The 18503-nt window shown below is 39.5% G+C and overlaps 1 protein-coding gene across 1 annotated transcript in view; it reads right to left on the reverse strand.

The window, feature by feature from the left end:
- Positions 1-2134: 2134 nt before the first annotated feature.
- The window catches only part of LOC150075259 (glycine receptor subunit alpha-2-like), a 111940-nt gene continuing 95571 nt past the window's right edge, over positions 2135-18503 (reverse strand). The window contains exon 10 of the mRNA XM_090388415.1: positions 2135-2401. Within this exon, the coding sequence (XP_090244541.1) occupies positions 2135-2401 (267 nt within the window). The remainder of the gene's footprint in view (positions 2402-18503) is intronic.

The following is an 18503-nucleotide window of genomic DNA, read 5'->3' on the forward strand; positions in this document are numbered from 1 at the left end:
TGAAAATGTGAGTAATCAGTTGGATCGGTATTGCACACTGTTTTCGATAAATCAATGAATTTGATTTATGTTTAAAAGAATTTTAGAATGAAAAGTTGACACCTTTCCTCAAAGGAAAGAATTTGAAGCTTCCCATAAACTGTTCACAGATTTGGAAGTAGTTTTTGTTCATTTTTTGTTCTTTATCAAAAAATTATTATTCAAATTATATACACTAAGTGATCACTGAATTATGATCACCCATATGAAAACTGAATGCGACCTGTTGACCACATGAACCCCAGGGGCTCACATCTGGTGAGTATGGGCTTGGCACACCCAGGGTCCTGAGTTGGATATCATCATTCTTCTTTTTCTTAGTGATTCCCTTCTACTTTTCTCTCTCTCTCTCTCTCTCTCTGGGTAATTTGGAAAATTTTTTTTTTTTTTTTGGCTGATGCAGCATAAGCCTCAGGCTTCCTTGTACCATATGGCTAATGATAATAATAAAAAAATAATAATAATAATAATAATGAGGTACGAGAGTGCGGAGTTAGTCGACCTACGTAGCGTAGATAAGGTGTCAGTGGTTCAGTAGGTAGTAAAATTCAGAGCGTGATGGGTAAAAGGAAGGATTTATCAGACTTTGATAAAGGACAGATTGTGGGTGCTCGACGAGCTGGTACCTCGATTTCCCAAACGGCTGAACTGGTGGGGTGTTCGAGAGCTGCCATAGTTAAAGTATACCAGGACTGGCGTCAAAATGGTCAAACAATGACCCGACAGCAAAACTGCAAAGGTCAGCAAAAGGTTGATGCTAGAGGTGAAGGCGCCTCCGTAGCCAGGTGGGAAGGAGCAGCAGTGCGTAGCACACGCTTCTTGATTAAACCGGGGTTCGAGCCCGTCACCGCCAAATACGGAGGATGCGGAAAAGGTCGGGGAATGACCCCCGCATATCCCGGAGCAATATGGCCTTAGTTGCTAATGCTCCTAAAAACCAAATCACAAACAAACAAGCTAGAGGTGAATGGTGGGTCTGACAACGCGAACAGGCGCAGCACCGTTGAAGAGTTGACTACTCAATACAACATGGGCCAACCCAGAACAATATCTGGCATGACCATGCATCGCACGTATGGGCTATACCAGCAGACAACCCTTACGGCATCCTCTCCTAACCAAGCTTCATCGGCGTATAAGACTCGCCTGGTGCAAATAGCATGCAAGTTGGACATTACAAGACTGGAAGAAGGTATGCTGGTCAGATGAGTCATGTTATTTACTCCACACTGTGGATGGTTGTGTACAGATTTGGCGTCAACAACATATGGCTCTTGATCCATCATGCATAGTATCAAAAGTGCAGGCCGGTGGAGGCAGTTGTATGGTGTGAGGCATGTTTCACTGGCAGGAACTTGGACCCCTGGTGCATGTCAAACAACATATCAGTGGTCTCTGCTATCGTCAACTGCTTGCTGACTGTGTACACCCCACTATGTTACACTTTTTCCCGAATGGCGATGGTGTCGTCCAAGATGACAATGTGCCGAGCCATCGGGCAGTTGTTGTAGGAATGGTTTGAGAAACACAGTTCTGACTTCCAGCATATCGATTGGCCTCCGAACTCCCCCGATATCAATCCCATAGAGCACTTGTGGGACCCTATGGAAAGGCATATCAGGCATCTAGATACACCACTCACCTCTATACCTGCATTGCTGACTGCATTACTCACAGCTTGGTTGGCCATACCTCCCAAATGCTTCCGACATCTTGTTGAATCAATGCCACGTCAGATAGCTGCTATACTGAGGGCAAAAGGAGGACCTACGAAGTATTAGGTAGTTGGTCATAATTCAGTGATCACTCAGTGTATATATCATTGGTTTATAACCTATCACTGCATTTCCTGTTACAAATCTTAACATCATAATTAGGCACAATATGGCCTTAGCAGCTCTTGTGCCATTAAACAACATCCCAACAACATCATAATTGTCAAATCTAGTCTGAGGCTCCTTTTCTTCAAATTGTACTACAGTTTATTAAAAGTTGCAAATCTAGGGTTCCATTTTGATTTCACTGGCAACCCAATATTAGTCATACCCACAGATCATGAACGTTGACTTGTCAGGGATAGCAATACACTCAGATGCTAATCAGTGACAACTTTCCAGTTATAGATATCTGATGGTTTCACAACAACATATGTGAGATAAAATCCAAGAATGAAGATGCTGTACACAAATGGAAACAGAAATCTTGATGTTTTTTCAATTTTTTCATGCATATTAGTCTGTCTAGGAATATTACTGTTTGGATTACTGTTGGTATTCCAATTAATTCTTCTGGGTAAAGGCTGCTTAGCATTATCTTTTTCTTTAGACTGCAAACTGCCTTGAGGATCAAGAGATGAGATGTCCTGTTATATTAATAAAAAAAATCTTAGAAAAGGTACACATATTAGAAAATTTACTACCAGTTATTTTTAGCTAAATAAAATTCTATAAATATATATATTTTAAAAATTATGTTTAAAGTTATTGATTTTAAATGTTTTTTTCCACACCTTCAGTAATTTATTGTAAAAGGATACTAATTTGAAGTACTATTTTTAGAAGTGGGGTACTATTTCTTAGTAACTATTTCATAACAAAAAAGAAAAAAAAAAAAAATCCATAATAAAAAAAAAAAATTATGAAAATTTCTGTTTCTCAACATCCAAATTTCTGTTTCCCCCCCCCTCCAAAATGTACATATTTGTTTCTTTGGATCATCAGTTCCTGAAGTGAATTAGTATTAGTAAAGGCACATGATGCAAGAAAGCAAGCTTATATAGCATCAGCCAAAAAAAAAAAAAAAAAAAAGAACCTTTTCATTCCACCCATCCACTCGCTCCAAGTGTTTGTCTAGTTCTGCCTTGAATCTATTTAAGCTTTCAACTTCTACAGCAGATGGAAGTTTGTTCCAGCAATCAACTACCCACTGGCCAAAGGCAAACTTCCACATATCTATCCTACAACTGTCTTTCCTCAATTTGAATTTAGGCCCTTTCAGGCGATTATTCTTAGCAAGAGCAAGAATCCCATCAGCACTGAGCATTCTCAAACCATTCAAGGCTTTATAACACCTCAGTGTCTGGAGACTAGGCACCTGCAAGGTGCCTAGTCTCCAGACACTGTAATTTGCAAAATGCAAGCCTTTCTTCATAAGAGCAACCCTTTGTTCCATTCACTAATCTTGTTGCTCTTCTCTGTACTCATTCTGGCAGTTCTACATCCTTCTTAAAATGAGTCCTCCAGACCTGTATACAGTATTCAAGGTGTGGCCTGACTATTGCCTTATACAAGCAGATAATCACCTCCTTATCCCTGCTAGAAAAATTCCTGTATATCATTGACAAGACATCATGAGCTACTCTTGCAGACCATCTGCACTGCTCAGAAAACTTCATATCTGCCTGCATAATTACCCCCAGGTCCTTTTCATTCTCTACCACTGTCAGTGTAGTACCACACAGATGGTACATTTCTCTTGGATTATTGCTACCCATATGCAGTACTTTGCATTTGTCAACATTAAACTTCAGTTGCCGCCTCTCGGCCCATCTGCTCAACTTTTCTAGATCCTGTTGCAGCAGTGTACTGTCATTAGTGTCATTAACAACTCTTCCAACCTTCATATCGTCTGCAAACTTGGACATTATGCCTGAATACCATCATTATCAATAGCATTAATAAATACAGAAAACAATAATGGACCCTGTGGGACCCCACTAATAACATTATTCCACAAAGTGCAGCATCCACTGATTACCACTCTCTGTCTTTTCCCACTCAACCATCCCTTTATCCATAGCAGCAATTTGCCTCCAATGCCACACTGCTCCAATTTGTGCAGCAGTCTTCCATGTGCAGCAGTATCAAAAGCCTTTCTAAGATCCATATATATATGATATCAAAATAATTGTGGGAGATTGGAGGGGGTGTGAGATGAGACTGAGCAATTTTCTTTAAAAAATTTTGTTATTAAAAAAAAACTTGTTTTTAATAAAGATGTAAGTTACTATTTCAGTGTAGATGTAAGTTTGAGAAAATAATGTCCTGCATTATGTTTTTCTTTCTTTACTGTCTGGAGATGCTGTTGTCCCTCCAGTGACAGAGCTTGGGTTTACAATAGAATGATCAGAGTTTAAAGAATAAAAAGTGGGACACACCTATCAAACCTGCAATGGGACACATGAGAAAATGTAGTGCACTTGCAAATTGTGAACACATGACTCCCACATAAGTTATTTTAAAAACATGCAGTGTCAGTCACAAATTACTATGCTTTTACTTAGTATTCCCTTGCATTACAAAGTTGTGCTAATGGGAATGCTGTTGAATAGAGTTGCCACCTCAGAGAGATGGAAACTCTATTCAGCAGCATTCAACAATATATTAAATTCAACAAAGTATTAAATCAGGTTCAGGTACCTTTCCTACTACATGTGCTACTTTCAAAATTAAAAAAAAATATATCACAAGATCAGCTTATCACACAATATTTTAAAAATGTATCTCTATTTTACTAGTTGTAGAATTATAATATTTTTTTTCTATAAAAAACACATTAGGAAATTTGAAGTAACTTAAAAATAAGATGAGCAATTAATAAAATTTCTGAAATATGTTTTTTCCATAACATTGCATTATACTTTCAGTTTCAATGTACTACAATAAATCAAAATGTGCTCTGTGTCAATTTATCAACTTGCTAAGGTTGATAAGGTCCTGAGGAGACCTAATTGAAGTGTTTAAGGCTTTTAATAGATTGAGTAAAGTAAATGCTGATAGCATGTTTATTCTTTCCTCTGACAACACACATAAACAGATATAAACGTAAATTGAAAAGGGATGTCTGCAGGGTAGAGGTCTGAAAATTTGAATTGTCAGTTTGCTTGGTTGCATCATTTGCCACTAATAATACTACATTAGTAATCAGAAATCTATATAAGTAAATAGTTACCACAGAAGTCCTTAGTACTTTTTTCGACTAAAGAAGGCCAACACGAGAACCATGGCAAACTATGGGAAAATTACTGGACAAACTGGTTTGCTGCTGCCGCAGTAATAAGGAGAAATACAGAAATAAGGAGAAATTTACCTCAATGCTTTTTTGTAGAATGCTTTACTACAATACTCTCCCAAATTCAAACAGACGTAAAATTATCACTCAGTGGCTTCCTTCCCTCACATACATATGAATGATCCAACGCATCCACGATCGTTAGTCAGGATCTCTCAACCCAATCACCAACACATCAAACCACCACCACATAACTCTGAGAGTCAGAAGACATTCTGTCTAATATTAAAATCATAAAACCAGTAAAATGATCATGGCATATAAAAGTTAAAATAATTTAACCCAATTTTGAATAACTTCTCTTCCTAAAGCGGACTGGGGCTTTTCGACGGTCTGTCTTGGTCACAGGATAGAACTAACATTTAACCATTCATATGTCTGTGAGGGAAGGAAGCCATTGGGTGATAATTTTACGCTTGTTTGAATTTGAGAGAGCATTGTAGTGAAGCATTCTACAAAAAAGCATTGAGGTAAATTCCTCTTTATTTCTGTATATTAATATAAATGTAGGACTCATTGAACATTATAGCTCTGTTTTATTTAATCTCGATAAACAGATGTATTATCGGTAGTGGCAGTAGAAGTCAAGAACGATATATTGATTGACAAGTAGGCCTGACAGACGATGTAACAATTAGTTTTTTCTCATTATTAAAAGCAGATTATTGGAGTTCATGAGTGTTTTTGCTTAAAAAAAAACACATATTACTGTTTCTTTGTATGTTTTTAAGATTAGGTTAGGAAACACCTAACCTTAAAAATGTACCTTACCTAACCTTTAAGGTTAGGTTAGAAAAAAAGGAAAAGGTTTACTTGTTTCAGCTAAATTCAGAACAGGGTGCACACTCAAGGCAATCTGTTTTTTAAATGTGTAGATTTTTAATAATTGTCATTTTTGGCTAGTGAAAAAAGGTTATGTTAGTTTATGCCACTAATTCAGGACAGATTCAAGCAGGCTAATGAAAAAAAGTTAGGTTATGTTAAGCTGGAGTGCGCACCCTATTCGAAAGTTTTACCAAGGTTTCTTTATTTCTTGTTATATTTCCTAACTTTAAATGTTAGTTTAGGAAATAATATGAAAAGGTTTCCTTACCTAACTTTAAAGGTTAAGGTTAGGTTAGGGAATAATAGGAAAAGAAAGAAAGATTCTTTATATATATACATATTTGCCCAGGGGCTCACATCTGGTGAGTATGGGCTTGGCACACCCAGGGTCCTGCCTTAAGGCAGGCTGGTACTGCCCTCTTCATAGCATACGTCCAATCAAAACAGATTGAGTTCCCAAACATGACAACACTCACGGAAAGGACTTTAAAGAGACTGGTATAGACATGCAGCCAGGGTTACCTGTCAGCTGGAAAAAACTAGTAAGCTGCGCTGCAGGTTTCTGAAGTATGCTAGTATGAATGAGGATTGAATGAATGAGAATTGGAGTGAATGTAAAGGCGAGAGTATGACAGGAAATGCTAGGAACAGTGAGTGAATGATAATTTATGCCTCTGGCTGTTGTGAGGGATGAATGTGTGAGAAGGAGTAAGTGCTGAAAGAGTAAATGTGGAAATTGAGTAAAATTTAGCGAATGACTGTGGAGTCTGAGTGAAATGGGCTGTGTGAATATAAGGGTGTAAAAGTGTGTGCCTAGATGAGTGAATGAATGTGAGAAATAGTGTGTTGAATGTATAAATGTCGAAAGCAGAATGTAAAAGTATGACAGGAAGTTTGTTTTAAAAAAGAAAAAAAAAGGAAAAACTTAGCATTAGTATAATTTTTATATAAATGTGTGTGTTCTTTTTTTTTTATTATTATTTGTATGTCATTTAAATTGTGTGAGCTTTCTTTAGATAATTGCTTATTTAAACTGTAGCTTTGTCTTCAAAGATGGTTAAACAAGCATTAAATTATTTTAAAAGCAATAATTGGACAGGTGAGGTTGACAGCTTGGTGTCAGTTTTGCTTGTTTAAACATTTGAGAATGATGGATGAATGAAAAAGAAAAAAAGAAGTATAAAAAAAGTTGTAAAATGTAAAAACTATAAAATGTAAAAAAAAAAAAAAAAAAAAAAATTTTGTGTGTGAGCCAATACTATAAATTGCATGTTCTGTTCCAGCCTCTTTACCAGATGGATGAATGACCATGGGAACCTTATGGACCACAAGGTCATCCATGCTGTTGGCTGTTCCCAGCCGGCATGCTGTCCTAGGTGGGATACAACCACCAGCAGCACAGCTCAGCTGCTGCCATTAGTCGTTCCTAGCCACACTCCCTTGTGTGGTCATTTTGCCTCCACTCCCCGGGCGGGAAGTTACCTCTGGTCTCCTCCCCCCCTCCCCTCACCGCCCCTCTTTCCGCTCTGGTGCGGCAGGCCTGCTCCACTGATTTGGAGGTCATCTTCTCTATGGACCCCATATCTCTGTCTTTTCCCCCCAGCCTTCAGTCTCCTCCCCTCTAACTTACAACTACTAGTGTTCGAATCATTGTTAAATTGCTTGAGCCCTACACCCAAAAACTTTTTTTTTTTAAGGTCCTAGCCACTGAAATCTCAGGAAATTAGGTGGCAGGACCTGCCAGAGTAAATAACTATACTACTCATGTACCTCGTCTGCCTCCATGGGGCAGAGTGTGGGCAACGTTGGTCCCATTAGGGTCCCAGTGGCCAAATGACCAGAGGAACAATGGTACATAACACTACACATATACAAGATCCATACACTTTTAAACCTCTGGCATTGACAGTGTGCTGTTTCACACCTACAATGTATACTACGAGGAGATGGGGGAAACCCATGGTGCTGTTTGACACTAAACACACTCTACACTCTACTTTCTCTCTCAGGGAATTTTGGATTTTTTTTTTTTTTTTTTTTTTTGCTGGTGCAACATAAGCCTGAAGCTTCCTTGCAAATTAGCTAATAATAATAATTATAATAATAATAATTTCATAAAGTGAGTCAATCACTTAATGCTATGATGTTATTGTATGTTGCATTCAAGAACCAATTAGTACATTGTCTGTCATACCTACGTGTCAATCCATATATTGTTCTCGACTTCTGCTACCACTACTGATAACATGCGCCATCTGTTTACCAAGAATGCAGAGAGAAACTGCAGTAGTGGCAAACCAGTTTGTCCGGAAGTTTCCCGTAGTTTTCCATGGTTTACATGTTGGCTTTCTTTATGTTTGGCCTTTTTCTTAATAAATAATATTCAAAAAATTAATTTTTTTGTTACAAAGTAATCTAAATGATATGCATGTTATTTTAAGATTGCTTTCATGGGATAGAATTTTTCTCAGCATGGTATGCGCTTTTTAACAGGAGAAATTCTTGTCACTGTAATTGGATACACATAAAAGTGGCTGTTTAAAGAGACACTCACTGCTTGCAATTCTTCACTGCTTCTAATGGAATATGCAGCAGGTTAGAAAGCAAGGTGCTGGGGATTTCAAGATCTCCTGGGGTTCCTTGTGGAACAGACAAATACATTGGCGGTGTTAGGATTACTAAGAGTGAAGACAGTTGCATGCATACTAATGCTAGGAGCATAGTAAATAAATTTGGTCAATCAGCAGTACTAGGTAAGTCATCAAAACGTAGACAATATAGGAATATCAGAGACATGGTGCTACTCAGATATAAGGGATGTAGAATTTTAATATGGGGAGTAGTGTGTACAGAAAGGATAAACAGGGAAAGAGTTATGTTCTTAATTAAGAAGCGCACAAAATCTAAGGCAATGTATCCAGATGACATGGGTGGCCAGTGCAGTGTTGTGCACTATTTTCTAGAAGTAGCTTTATATTCCTAGTTACAATACTTAGTTTATTTTGAACTTAGATAGAGATTTTATGGGTTATTGCTTAGTATCGGTAAAACTTGTACCATTTGAAACTTGCCGCCATCGTGTAGTATCGATACGGAATAGCTTTACATATATCTCGAACTAGATAGCATAATACATAGGACTGTAATAGGAATCTGTTAGATTAGTATAGTATTGGCAATTAATCAATTAAATTTATAAATCCTTTTAATTTTTATTGTTAACTAAATTCTATTTAAATGGAAATCATGCCCCAGACTAGAGCAGCAAAGCAACTTGCGCAAAGTAGCGAAAGTGCTATGGTTCGTGGGAAAACCATAGGGGATGATTCTCCAATGCATCACAGTCTAAAAAAATGTGCAAAATGCAGCATGTTTGTGGATCTCTCTCGAACCAGACGTGATCTAGCCATGGAGGATGTCTTTGTGTGTGTGCGAGGTGCACAGAATGTGAAGAAATCAGATGCCAACTCAGCATTCAGATGGTCATCTATGAGAGCTTGAAGAGTCGGGTGGATGTCCTTGAAGGAATTAAAATGGGGGGGGGCCCATCAAGTTCTCAGCTGCCCAACTCAACATCACAGCACACTCTTATGCACTAGGCAACATAGCGGCAACCTTCAGGGCAGAATGCGCTGGTCCCAAGGAGCCAGTTATTGTTGGTGACTTAATTGTTACAGAAATGGGAAATATATTGTGCAAAAAGGATAGGTTGAATAGGACCAGGATATGTCTGCAAGGGACAAAAGTTGATGACGTTGTAGAGCAGATATCATCTTTTAAGGGCACTAAAGGTGGCATCATTGTACACGTTGGCACTGATGACATTAGCATTAGCATTAGTAGAGGCATTTGATGCAAGAAAGCAAGCTTATGCAGCATCAGCCAAAAAAAAAAAAAAAAAAAAAAAAACCACTTCCACTTCACCCCTCTGTTCGTTCAAAATACCTGTCCAGCTGAGCCTTAAACTTATTTAGGCTATCAACCTCCACCACAAGGGATGGAAGTCTGTTCCACCAACCAACCACTCGCTGGCTAAAGGCAAATTTCCGCACGTCTATCCTACATCTGTCTTTCCTCAATTTGAATTTATGCCCTCTCAGGTGATTATTCTGAGCTAGAGGAAGAATCCCATCAGCATTGAGCATGCTTAAACCATTCAAGGCTTTATACACCTCTATCAGATCACCTCGCTGGTGCCTAGTCTCCAGACACTGTAATTTGCAAAACTTAAGCCTTTCTTCGTAAGAGCACCCCTTTGTTCCATTCACTAATCTTGTTGCCCTTCTCTGTACTCGTTCCAGCAGCTCTACATCCTTCTTGAAATGAGGCCTCCAGACCTGTATACAGTACTCTAGGTGTGGCCTGACCATCGCCTTATACAATGGAATAATCACCTCCTTATCCCTGCTGGAAAAATTCCTGTATATCATTGACAATACTCCATGAGCTACTCTTGCAGCCCGTCTGCACTGCTCAGGGAACTTCATATCTGCCTGCACAACCACCCCCAAGTCCCTTTCATTCTCTACCACTGTCAGTGTTGTACCATAGAGTTGATACGTTGCTCTGGGGTTGCTGTTTCCCATGTGTAGTACTTTACATTTGTCAATGTTAAACTTCATTTGCCACCTCTCAGCCCATCTGCTCAACCTTTCCAGATCCTGTTGCAGAAGCATAGTGTCAGTAGTGTCCTTGACAACCCTGCCAACCTTTGTATCGTCTGCAAACTTGGACATTAATCCCGATATACCATCATCAATATCATTTATAAATACAGAAAACAATAATGGACCCAACACTGAGCCCTGAGGGACTCCACTAATAACATCAGTCCACGATGAGCAGTGTCCATTGATTACCACTCTCTGTCTTCTCCCCCTCAACCACCCCTTTATCCATAGCAGCAATTTGCCTCCAATGTCACACTGCTCCAATTTGTGTAGCAGTCTTCCATGTGCAACAGTATCAAAAGCCTTTCTAAGATCCAAGTATATAATATCAAAGTTATTCCCTGCATCCAGTTCTTTTGTGACTGCATCATAGTATCCAATCAAGTTGGTCAGGCAAGACTTCCCCTTAACAAAACCATGCTGTGTCTGAGCTATAACTGAAGTCTTGTCTAAATGATCCTGCAGTGCGTCTTTAACCAGTGCCTCTATTAATTTTCCTGGAACAGAAGTCAAGCTCACAGGTCTATAATTACTTGTGTCAGCCTTTGATCCTCCTTTGTGTAGGACATTAAGTGTAGGAGAACTGCGGATTTACTAAGCAAGTACAGGTCAATGCTGAAAAAAAGTCGCAAGTTAGGGTTCATTTTGAAAGTGTCTGCAATCCTGCCCAGACACGACAAGAGGGAGTATATGTTGAAAACCTTGTCAATCAATTCGGCCCTGGAGAGATTGTGCAAGGCTCATGGGGTAGAATTTTTTTCAGTTTGGTCTGTATGTGTTAATAGGATAGATTGCTTCTACAGGGATGGTATACACTTAAATAGAATGGGTGCAAGAATAACATTAGTCCACAATGAGCAGTGTCCATTGATTACCACTCTCTGTCTTCTCCCCCTCAACCACCACTTTATCCATAGCAGCAATTTGCCTCCAGTGCCACACTGCTCCAATTTGTGCAGCAGTCTTCCATGTGCAACAGTATCAAAAGCCTTTCTAAGATCCAAGTATATAATATCAAAGTTATTCCCTGCATCCAGTTCTTTTGTGACTGCATCATAGTATCCAATCAAATTGGTCAGGCAAGACTTCCCCTTAACAAAACCATGCTGTGTCTGAGCTATAACTGAAGTCTTGTCTAGATGATCCTGCAGTGCTTCTTTAACCAGTGCCTCCATTAATTTTCCTGGAACAGAAGTTAAACTCACAGGTCTATAATTACTTGTGTCAGCCTTTGATCCTCCTTTGTGAATTGGGGTCACATTTGCACATCTCCAGTCTATGGTACCTCCCCTGAGTGGTAATTATGGCTAAGGGTTTGCTTATTTCCTTTGCTACTTCCTTTAATATAACTGGATAGCTCCCATCCACCCCAGGTTCCTTTCTTGTGTTTATCTTCAACAATTTCTCCTCCACTTTACTCTCAGTTATTACAAGATTATCTTGCTTACTGCCAGAGTTGAATACACCTCTGGCATTCCCCTCACTGAATAACTCCTCATGTGTGAATGTCGATGCAAAATATTCATTTAGTTTGTTAGCTACCTGAGCAGAATCATCAACAGTTGAACCGTCGATATCAAGTGGACCAATCTGATTCATCCCCTTCCTTCTAGAGTTTACGGAAGTAAAGAACTCTTTGCTGTTTTCTTTTGCATCCCTTGCCAAAGATTTCTCGTAATCTGCCTTCGCCTGCCTAACCTCCTTTGTAACTTTGTTACAGACCAGCTTATATCTATCATAAGCTTCTGTGTCACATGTTAATTTATATGTATCCCATGCATTTTTCTTCTCTGCCATATGTCTCATTAGTTCATCTGACATCCATTTAGGCCTAAATCTTGAATAATATTTCTTAGTTGGTATGTAAAGCCTAGTAACTTCCAAGATAAGTTCTTTGAACGCTTCCCATTTTGAATTTGCTGTTGGTAACATCATCAGTTGGTCCCACTGTATAGAATTTAAATACTGTCTCAGACCATCGTAGTTGCCTTTACGAAAGCAATAGCCCCTCCCTTCACCCCTGATGGTAGTTACCTCTTTGAGTAAATCCCACTTCAGCACACTGTGATCACTGCCACCTAGTGGTTCCTCTATCTGCAGATTCATAATGCATGAAGAATCACTACTGATAATCAAATCAGGAGTATTACTCCCTCTAGTTGCCTCTCAAACATGCTGATGTAGAAAACAATCATCCAATAAATCCACAAAAGCCTTGCTAGTGTGTGAGTGACCAACCACAAATTCCAGTCAATATCTGGGAAATTAAAATTCCATATTATAAGACTCTCTGATTTACTGGCCCACTCTATTTCCCTGTACAGTTCCTTATTATACTCATCAGAGTCATTAGGCCTATAGCACACTCCTATTCTCAATTTTGATCTCCCAGTGCTTATGTCACACCAAACTGACTCGACACTGCACTGTCCAGCGATGTCGACTGGCTTCACTTCCTTGGATTTTATGTGTTTCTTAACTAATAGCATAACCCCTCCTCCCTTCCTATCCTGTCTGTCCTTTCTGTAGACTTTGTACTCCCCAAATTCCAGTTCTGCATTCCTTATATCTGTGTGACACCACGTCTCTGATATCCCAACGATATCCGCCTTTGATGCTTTTAGCAATACCTCAAATTCATCAAATTTATTTACCAAACTCCTAGCATTGGTGTACACGTCTGACATAGCCCAGTGGTCAGGAGCGAGAGTGCATAGCACGCGTTCCTTGAGTGGACCGGGGTTCAAGCCCGTGACTACTAAATACGATAAAATATTTCTATTGACGATTTATTGTGAATTCTACTGACTTGGTTGTCGTGCCGGAGTATAAACAGAAAATTTATTTATTTATACATGCACCTCTTCTTTTTCTTAGCTACCCTAACACAACCCATGTGTTTACTTGTACCGCAATGACTCCCAGCAGTCTCTGAAATATCCTGCATCTTGTTTTCCAGGCTTCTGCTCATTCCAATAGAAGCAGTTCAAGAATCACTTTCACTTCTGCCAGTGGCTACTGTTAATCTATTAGTCCTTGTATCCCCCCAAGCTAGCAGTTTTCCGACCCACCTAACACTGCCTCGATAGCATCAGCAAATATTCTTGCACCCTTTCTATTTAAATGTATCCCATCTCTGTAGAAGCAGTCCCTTCTGTTAACAGACAGACCAGGCTGAAAAATATTTTACCCCTTGAGCCTTGCACAATCTTTCCAGGGTCGAATTGATCGACAAGGCTCTCATCATATACTCCCTCCTATCCTGTCTGGGCAGATTTGCTGACACTTTCAAATTCAACCCTAATTCACGGCTTTTTTTCAACAGTGACCTGTACCTGTTAAATAATTCTGCCGGTCTCCTACTCTTAATATCATTAGTGCCAATGTACAACTATATCACCTTTTGTGCCCTTAAAAGATGATATCTGCTCTAAAACATCATCAACCTTTGCCCCTGGCAGACATACCCTGGTCCTGTTCCACCTATCCTTTTTACAAAGCATGTTTCCCTGACAACAGAGTCACCAACAACTACTAGTTCCTGTGAGACCAGCACATTCTGCCTTGGGGGTTGCTGCTGTGTTGCGTGATGACCAAGTGCAAGCTCTGGCGTTGATGTGGGCAGCTGAGAGCTTGATGGACCCTCACTTTAGATCCTTTGAGGGCATCCATCCTGTCCTTCAAGCTCTCATATAGGCCCATAACAACGCTGAGCTGTCGCCTGATTTCGTTACACTCCTTGCATCGCGCACACACACACACACACACACACCCAAAGACATCCCCCATGGCAATATCATGTCCCATATAGATTGCTCCACAAACATCATGCAAGCAATGCATTTTAAAAGGCTGTGATTCAGAGGGCAACTGTCCTCCTCAGTTCTCCTCTGAGCCACAGCACTCCCATTAGCTTGAGCCTTTTACTTTGCTGCTCTGGTCTGAGTCAAGATTTTGATTTAATTTCAATAAAATTTCAATTTCAGTACAAAATTATAACCCTAAACTTGTATCCCAACACAGTTATAACGCTATATATATTTTTCAGTATCGAATATTATCTATGAGTTCCGTTTATATAACTTCCGTATCAAGTTATGTATTAATTAATTATGTTACATTTGTAATCGAAGTCGTTATATGTATTTAGTTAAAAGTACAATTTAATTGACAACGAAGTTTAACAAAATCAATAGATTTTGCTGATTAATTGACAATATATTATATACTATACTATATAATATATACTATACTATACTAATGCTATCTAGTTTGGGATATAACGTTGTATCGTATAACAATGGGGCAAGTTACGAATGGTAAATCTACGGACACTTAAGTTTTTTTTTTATTTTTTTATATGAAAACCCCAAACACGAAAGGTATCAAAACCTATAGTACTTAGTACCGTGCATGGGTTGAAGGAGAAGTATGGGGGGAGGGGGATGCCGGAAACTTTGCTCTAGAGACTAAACATGGGTTTCACCACTTCAAGCCTCCAATAAGCAAAGTGGTGGTATTTCACCGGTTGATGAAAGTCATCTACCGCCTGAAGTATTAATTAACTTCCAAATCTCACTGTCTCAATTCAGAATAAACTAACGATCCTGACTAGGTCTATAAGCTACTTATAGAAAATAATTTGATGTATCAGTTGCTCAATAAAGCGGCTAAATATGGCTAAAAAACCTCTCGTTCAGCGGAGCTGCACTTGTAACACGTGGATATGATACCCTTACCGATACTTTTATGCAATTACAAAGCCGAGTAAAGAATATATACACCAGATTAATCAGAAAATCACAAAATAATGCTATACGACTAAATTTAAATCAAAAATTTTAGAAAAACAATAGTTTCAAATCAATAAATAAGAAAATCCACTTAGCGGCTTTGAACACGTCTGGCTCCCACTAGCCTCAAGTTGAACACCTTGCAGTAAACAATGTAGGCTGTGTACAGGTTATTGAACTTCTTGTAGGCTTCTCTATAACTGTGGCATAAATGGTTAATTTCTCTTTGCATCCTTTGCTTATCCTTTAGCATTAGCATTAGTAGAGGCATACGATGCAAGAAAGCAACCTTATGAAGCATCAGCCAACCCCCCCCCCATTTCATTCCTCAATTCGTTTCGAATGCCTGTCCAGCTCAGCCTTAAATTTATTTAGGCTATTAACTTCCACAACAAAGGATGGAAGTCTGTTCCACCAATCAACTACCTGCTGGCTAAAGGCAAATTTCCGCACATCTATTCTACAACTATCTTTCCTCAATTTGAAACTGTGCCCCCTTAGGTTCTTAGTCTGAGCAAGACGAAGAATCCCATCAGCATTCAGCTTGCTCAACCCATTCAAGGCCTTATACACCTCAATCAGATCCCTTCGCAGGTGCCTTCTCAGCAGGTGCTGCAATTTGCAGAACTTAAGACTTTCTTGGTAAGAGCACCCCTTTGTTCCCCTCACCAACCATGCTGCCCTTCTTTGTACTCATTCTAGCAACTCTACATCCTTCCTAAAATGAAACCTCCAGACCTGTACACAGTACTCTATGTGTGGCCTGACCATTGCCTTGTAAAACGGGATTATCACCTCCCTGTCCCTGCTAGCAAAATTCCTATATATCATTGACAAGACTCCATGACCTGCCCTGACAGCCCGTCTGAACTGCTCAGCGAACTTCATATTTGGCTGCACAATTACCCCCAGGTCTTTTTTACTTTCCACTTCCCTGAGTGTAGTACTACCCAGTTGGTATGTTTCTCTTCGGTTAGTGCTACCACCCATATGCTGTACTTTGCAGTACTTTTGCATCCTTTCTGCTGTTTGGCCATGATGATCTGGCTCTCCAAGTGGTTTGATATCTTCTTGGTTATGCAGCTGGTCAGAATCTTGTATATCATTGGGAGATAGGTGATCAGCCTGTATTTTGCCAGGCTTCTTGTATCTTGGTCTTTAGCCTTCAGATATGTGATTCCTTGAGTAAGAAACTATGGGATTGTTTCTGGGTGCCTTATCATTCAGGTGAATTGCTCCTCTGCTATGTGCAAGTGAGCTTCTTGTACCAGTAGTTATGGACGTTATCTATTCCTGGGATTTGGCAGTTGTGGGACTTCCTGATTGACTGTTGTACTTCTTCCTCCCAAATCTCCCATTCTCTCATCTCTTTGTCCTTGGTTTTTTTCTATTCTAGTCCTGTCCAGGAGGTTCAGCTGTTATGTCTTACTTCACTGCTCCATATGTGTGTCCCAGATCTCCTCAATCGTGTTCTGCTCAGGTGGTCTGTTTCCATCTTTCCCATCACATCCAATACTCCTGTAGAAGGCTTTTTGGTTGTCATAAAGGATTCAGTTGTTTATTTTCCTCTGGGAGCTCTCTTTGTATCAGCATAATTTCTTGCCGAGTGCAAAGAGGTTCCGCTTCAGTGTGTCTAAGTATTCTCCTATTCTCTGATTTTTGGTCTCTTGAAGATGTTCTTCACTTTTCTAGTCAGTTTCTTATACCTATTATCCCATTGGTACTGGGTTAATTTGCCTATCTTAACTTAATTCTTTCAACTTCTGCTGAAGACTTCTTTCCCCTTGTTTTTTTAATTTCTTCTGCTGCTGGTCTCTCATTTCTCTTCCATTAATCCTAGTGGCTGCTATGGCAGCAGAGTGTGGATGGCCTCCAGCTTTACACTTGTTTCTGAGGTAATTTATTATTTGCTGATTGAGGTGGTCTGTAACTCTCCATGGGATTCTATTGGGTCTCTGCTTTGGCTACATATGGGTCTTTGTGGGGTCCATTCCCTCGAATTCCGTTAGGTCCTTCCACCATTCTGGTTATGGTGGAAGGACCTAACGGAACTCTATTCTGGTTATCATGACCTCATTTCCTTCCACTTCAGCTGCTCTGGGTTGTATTTCTTCTTGCTCTTCCTCCTCTGGTTCCTTGTTATCCACATTCTTTGTTCTTTGTAGTTGATCGCTCACATCCTGCTTGATTTTTTCAAGATTGCAGAAGCCATCAGGTTCTTCGTGACCATGATCCTTCTCAGGTCTGCTATTTGCTGTTTAGTCACCTGAATATCCAGGTATCATTCCAACCACTTGGTATGCAGTCTTGGCCTGTACATTGTGATATTGGTCTCTAGCACGGTTATTTCATAGTATATTCACATGATGAATGTGTTCATTTTGATGCTCCACTTCATGCGTTGCCATTTTCTTCCACCCTCTGTGGTCAGTTGCACAGGAAACACTTCTGGTTAGTTGGGCTGGATGGTCTTGCCCTTCTCATATTATTATTTTTATTGGCAATATGATTCCAGGAAGCAAGGCTTATACAGCACCAGCCAAAATAAAAAAATAAAAAAAAATTCTTTGCCTATTGCTTTCATGATTTGTCCAAATATTCCTTAAATTTATTGAAAAACATATTTTATCGTGAATGACACCTTTTTTGTTGGTACAAAATGCTTAGTAGCTATCACATAAATTGGAGCAGTGTGGCATTGGAGGCAAATTGCTGCTATGGATAAAGGGATGGTTGAGGGGGAACCCTGAGGGACTCCACTAATGTTATTAGTGGAGTCCCTCAGGGTTCAGTGTTGGGTCCATTATTGTTTTCTGTATTGATAAATAATATTGATGATGGTATATCAAGTTTAATGTCCAAGTTTGCAGACAATACAAAGGTTGGCAGGGTTGTTAAGGACACTACTGACGCTATGCTGCTGCAACAGGATCTAGAAAAGTTGAGCAGATGGGCCGAGAGGTGGCAACTGAAGTTTAACATTGACAAATGCAAAGTACTGCATATGGGTAGCAATAATCCAAGAGAAATGTACCAACTGTGTGGTACTACACTGACAGTGGTAGAGAATGAAAAGGACCTGGGGGTAATTCTGCAGGCAGATATG

This window comes from Mastigoproctus giganteus, chromosome 14 (assembly GCF_048544385.1).
Source record: "Mastigoproctus giganteus isolate SK-2022 chromosome 14, ASM4854438v1, whole genome shotgun sequence".
NCBI lineage: Eukaryota > Metazoa > Arthropoda > Arachnida > Uropygi > Thelyphonidae > Mastigoproctus > Mastigoproctus giganteus.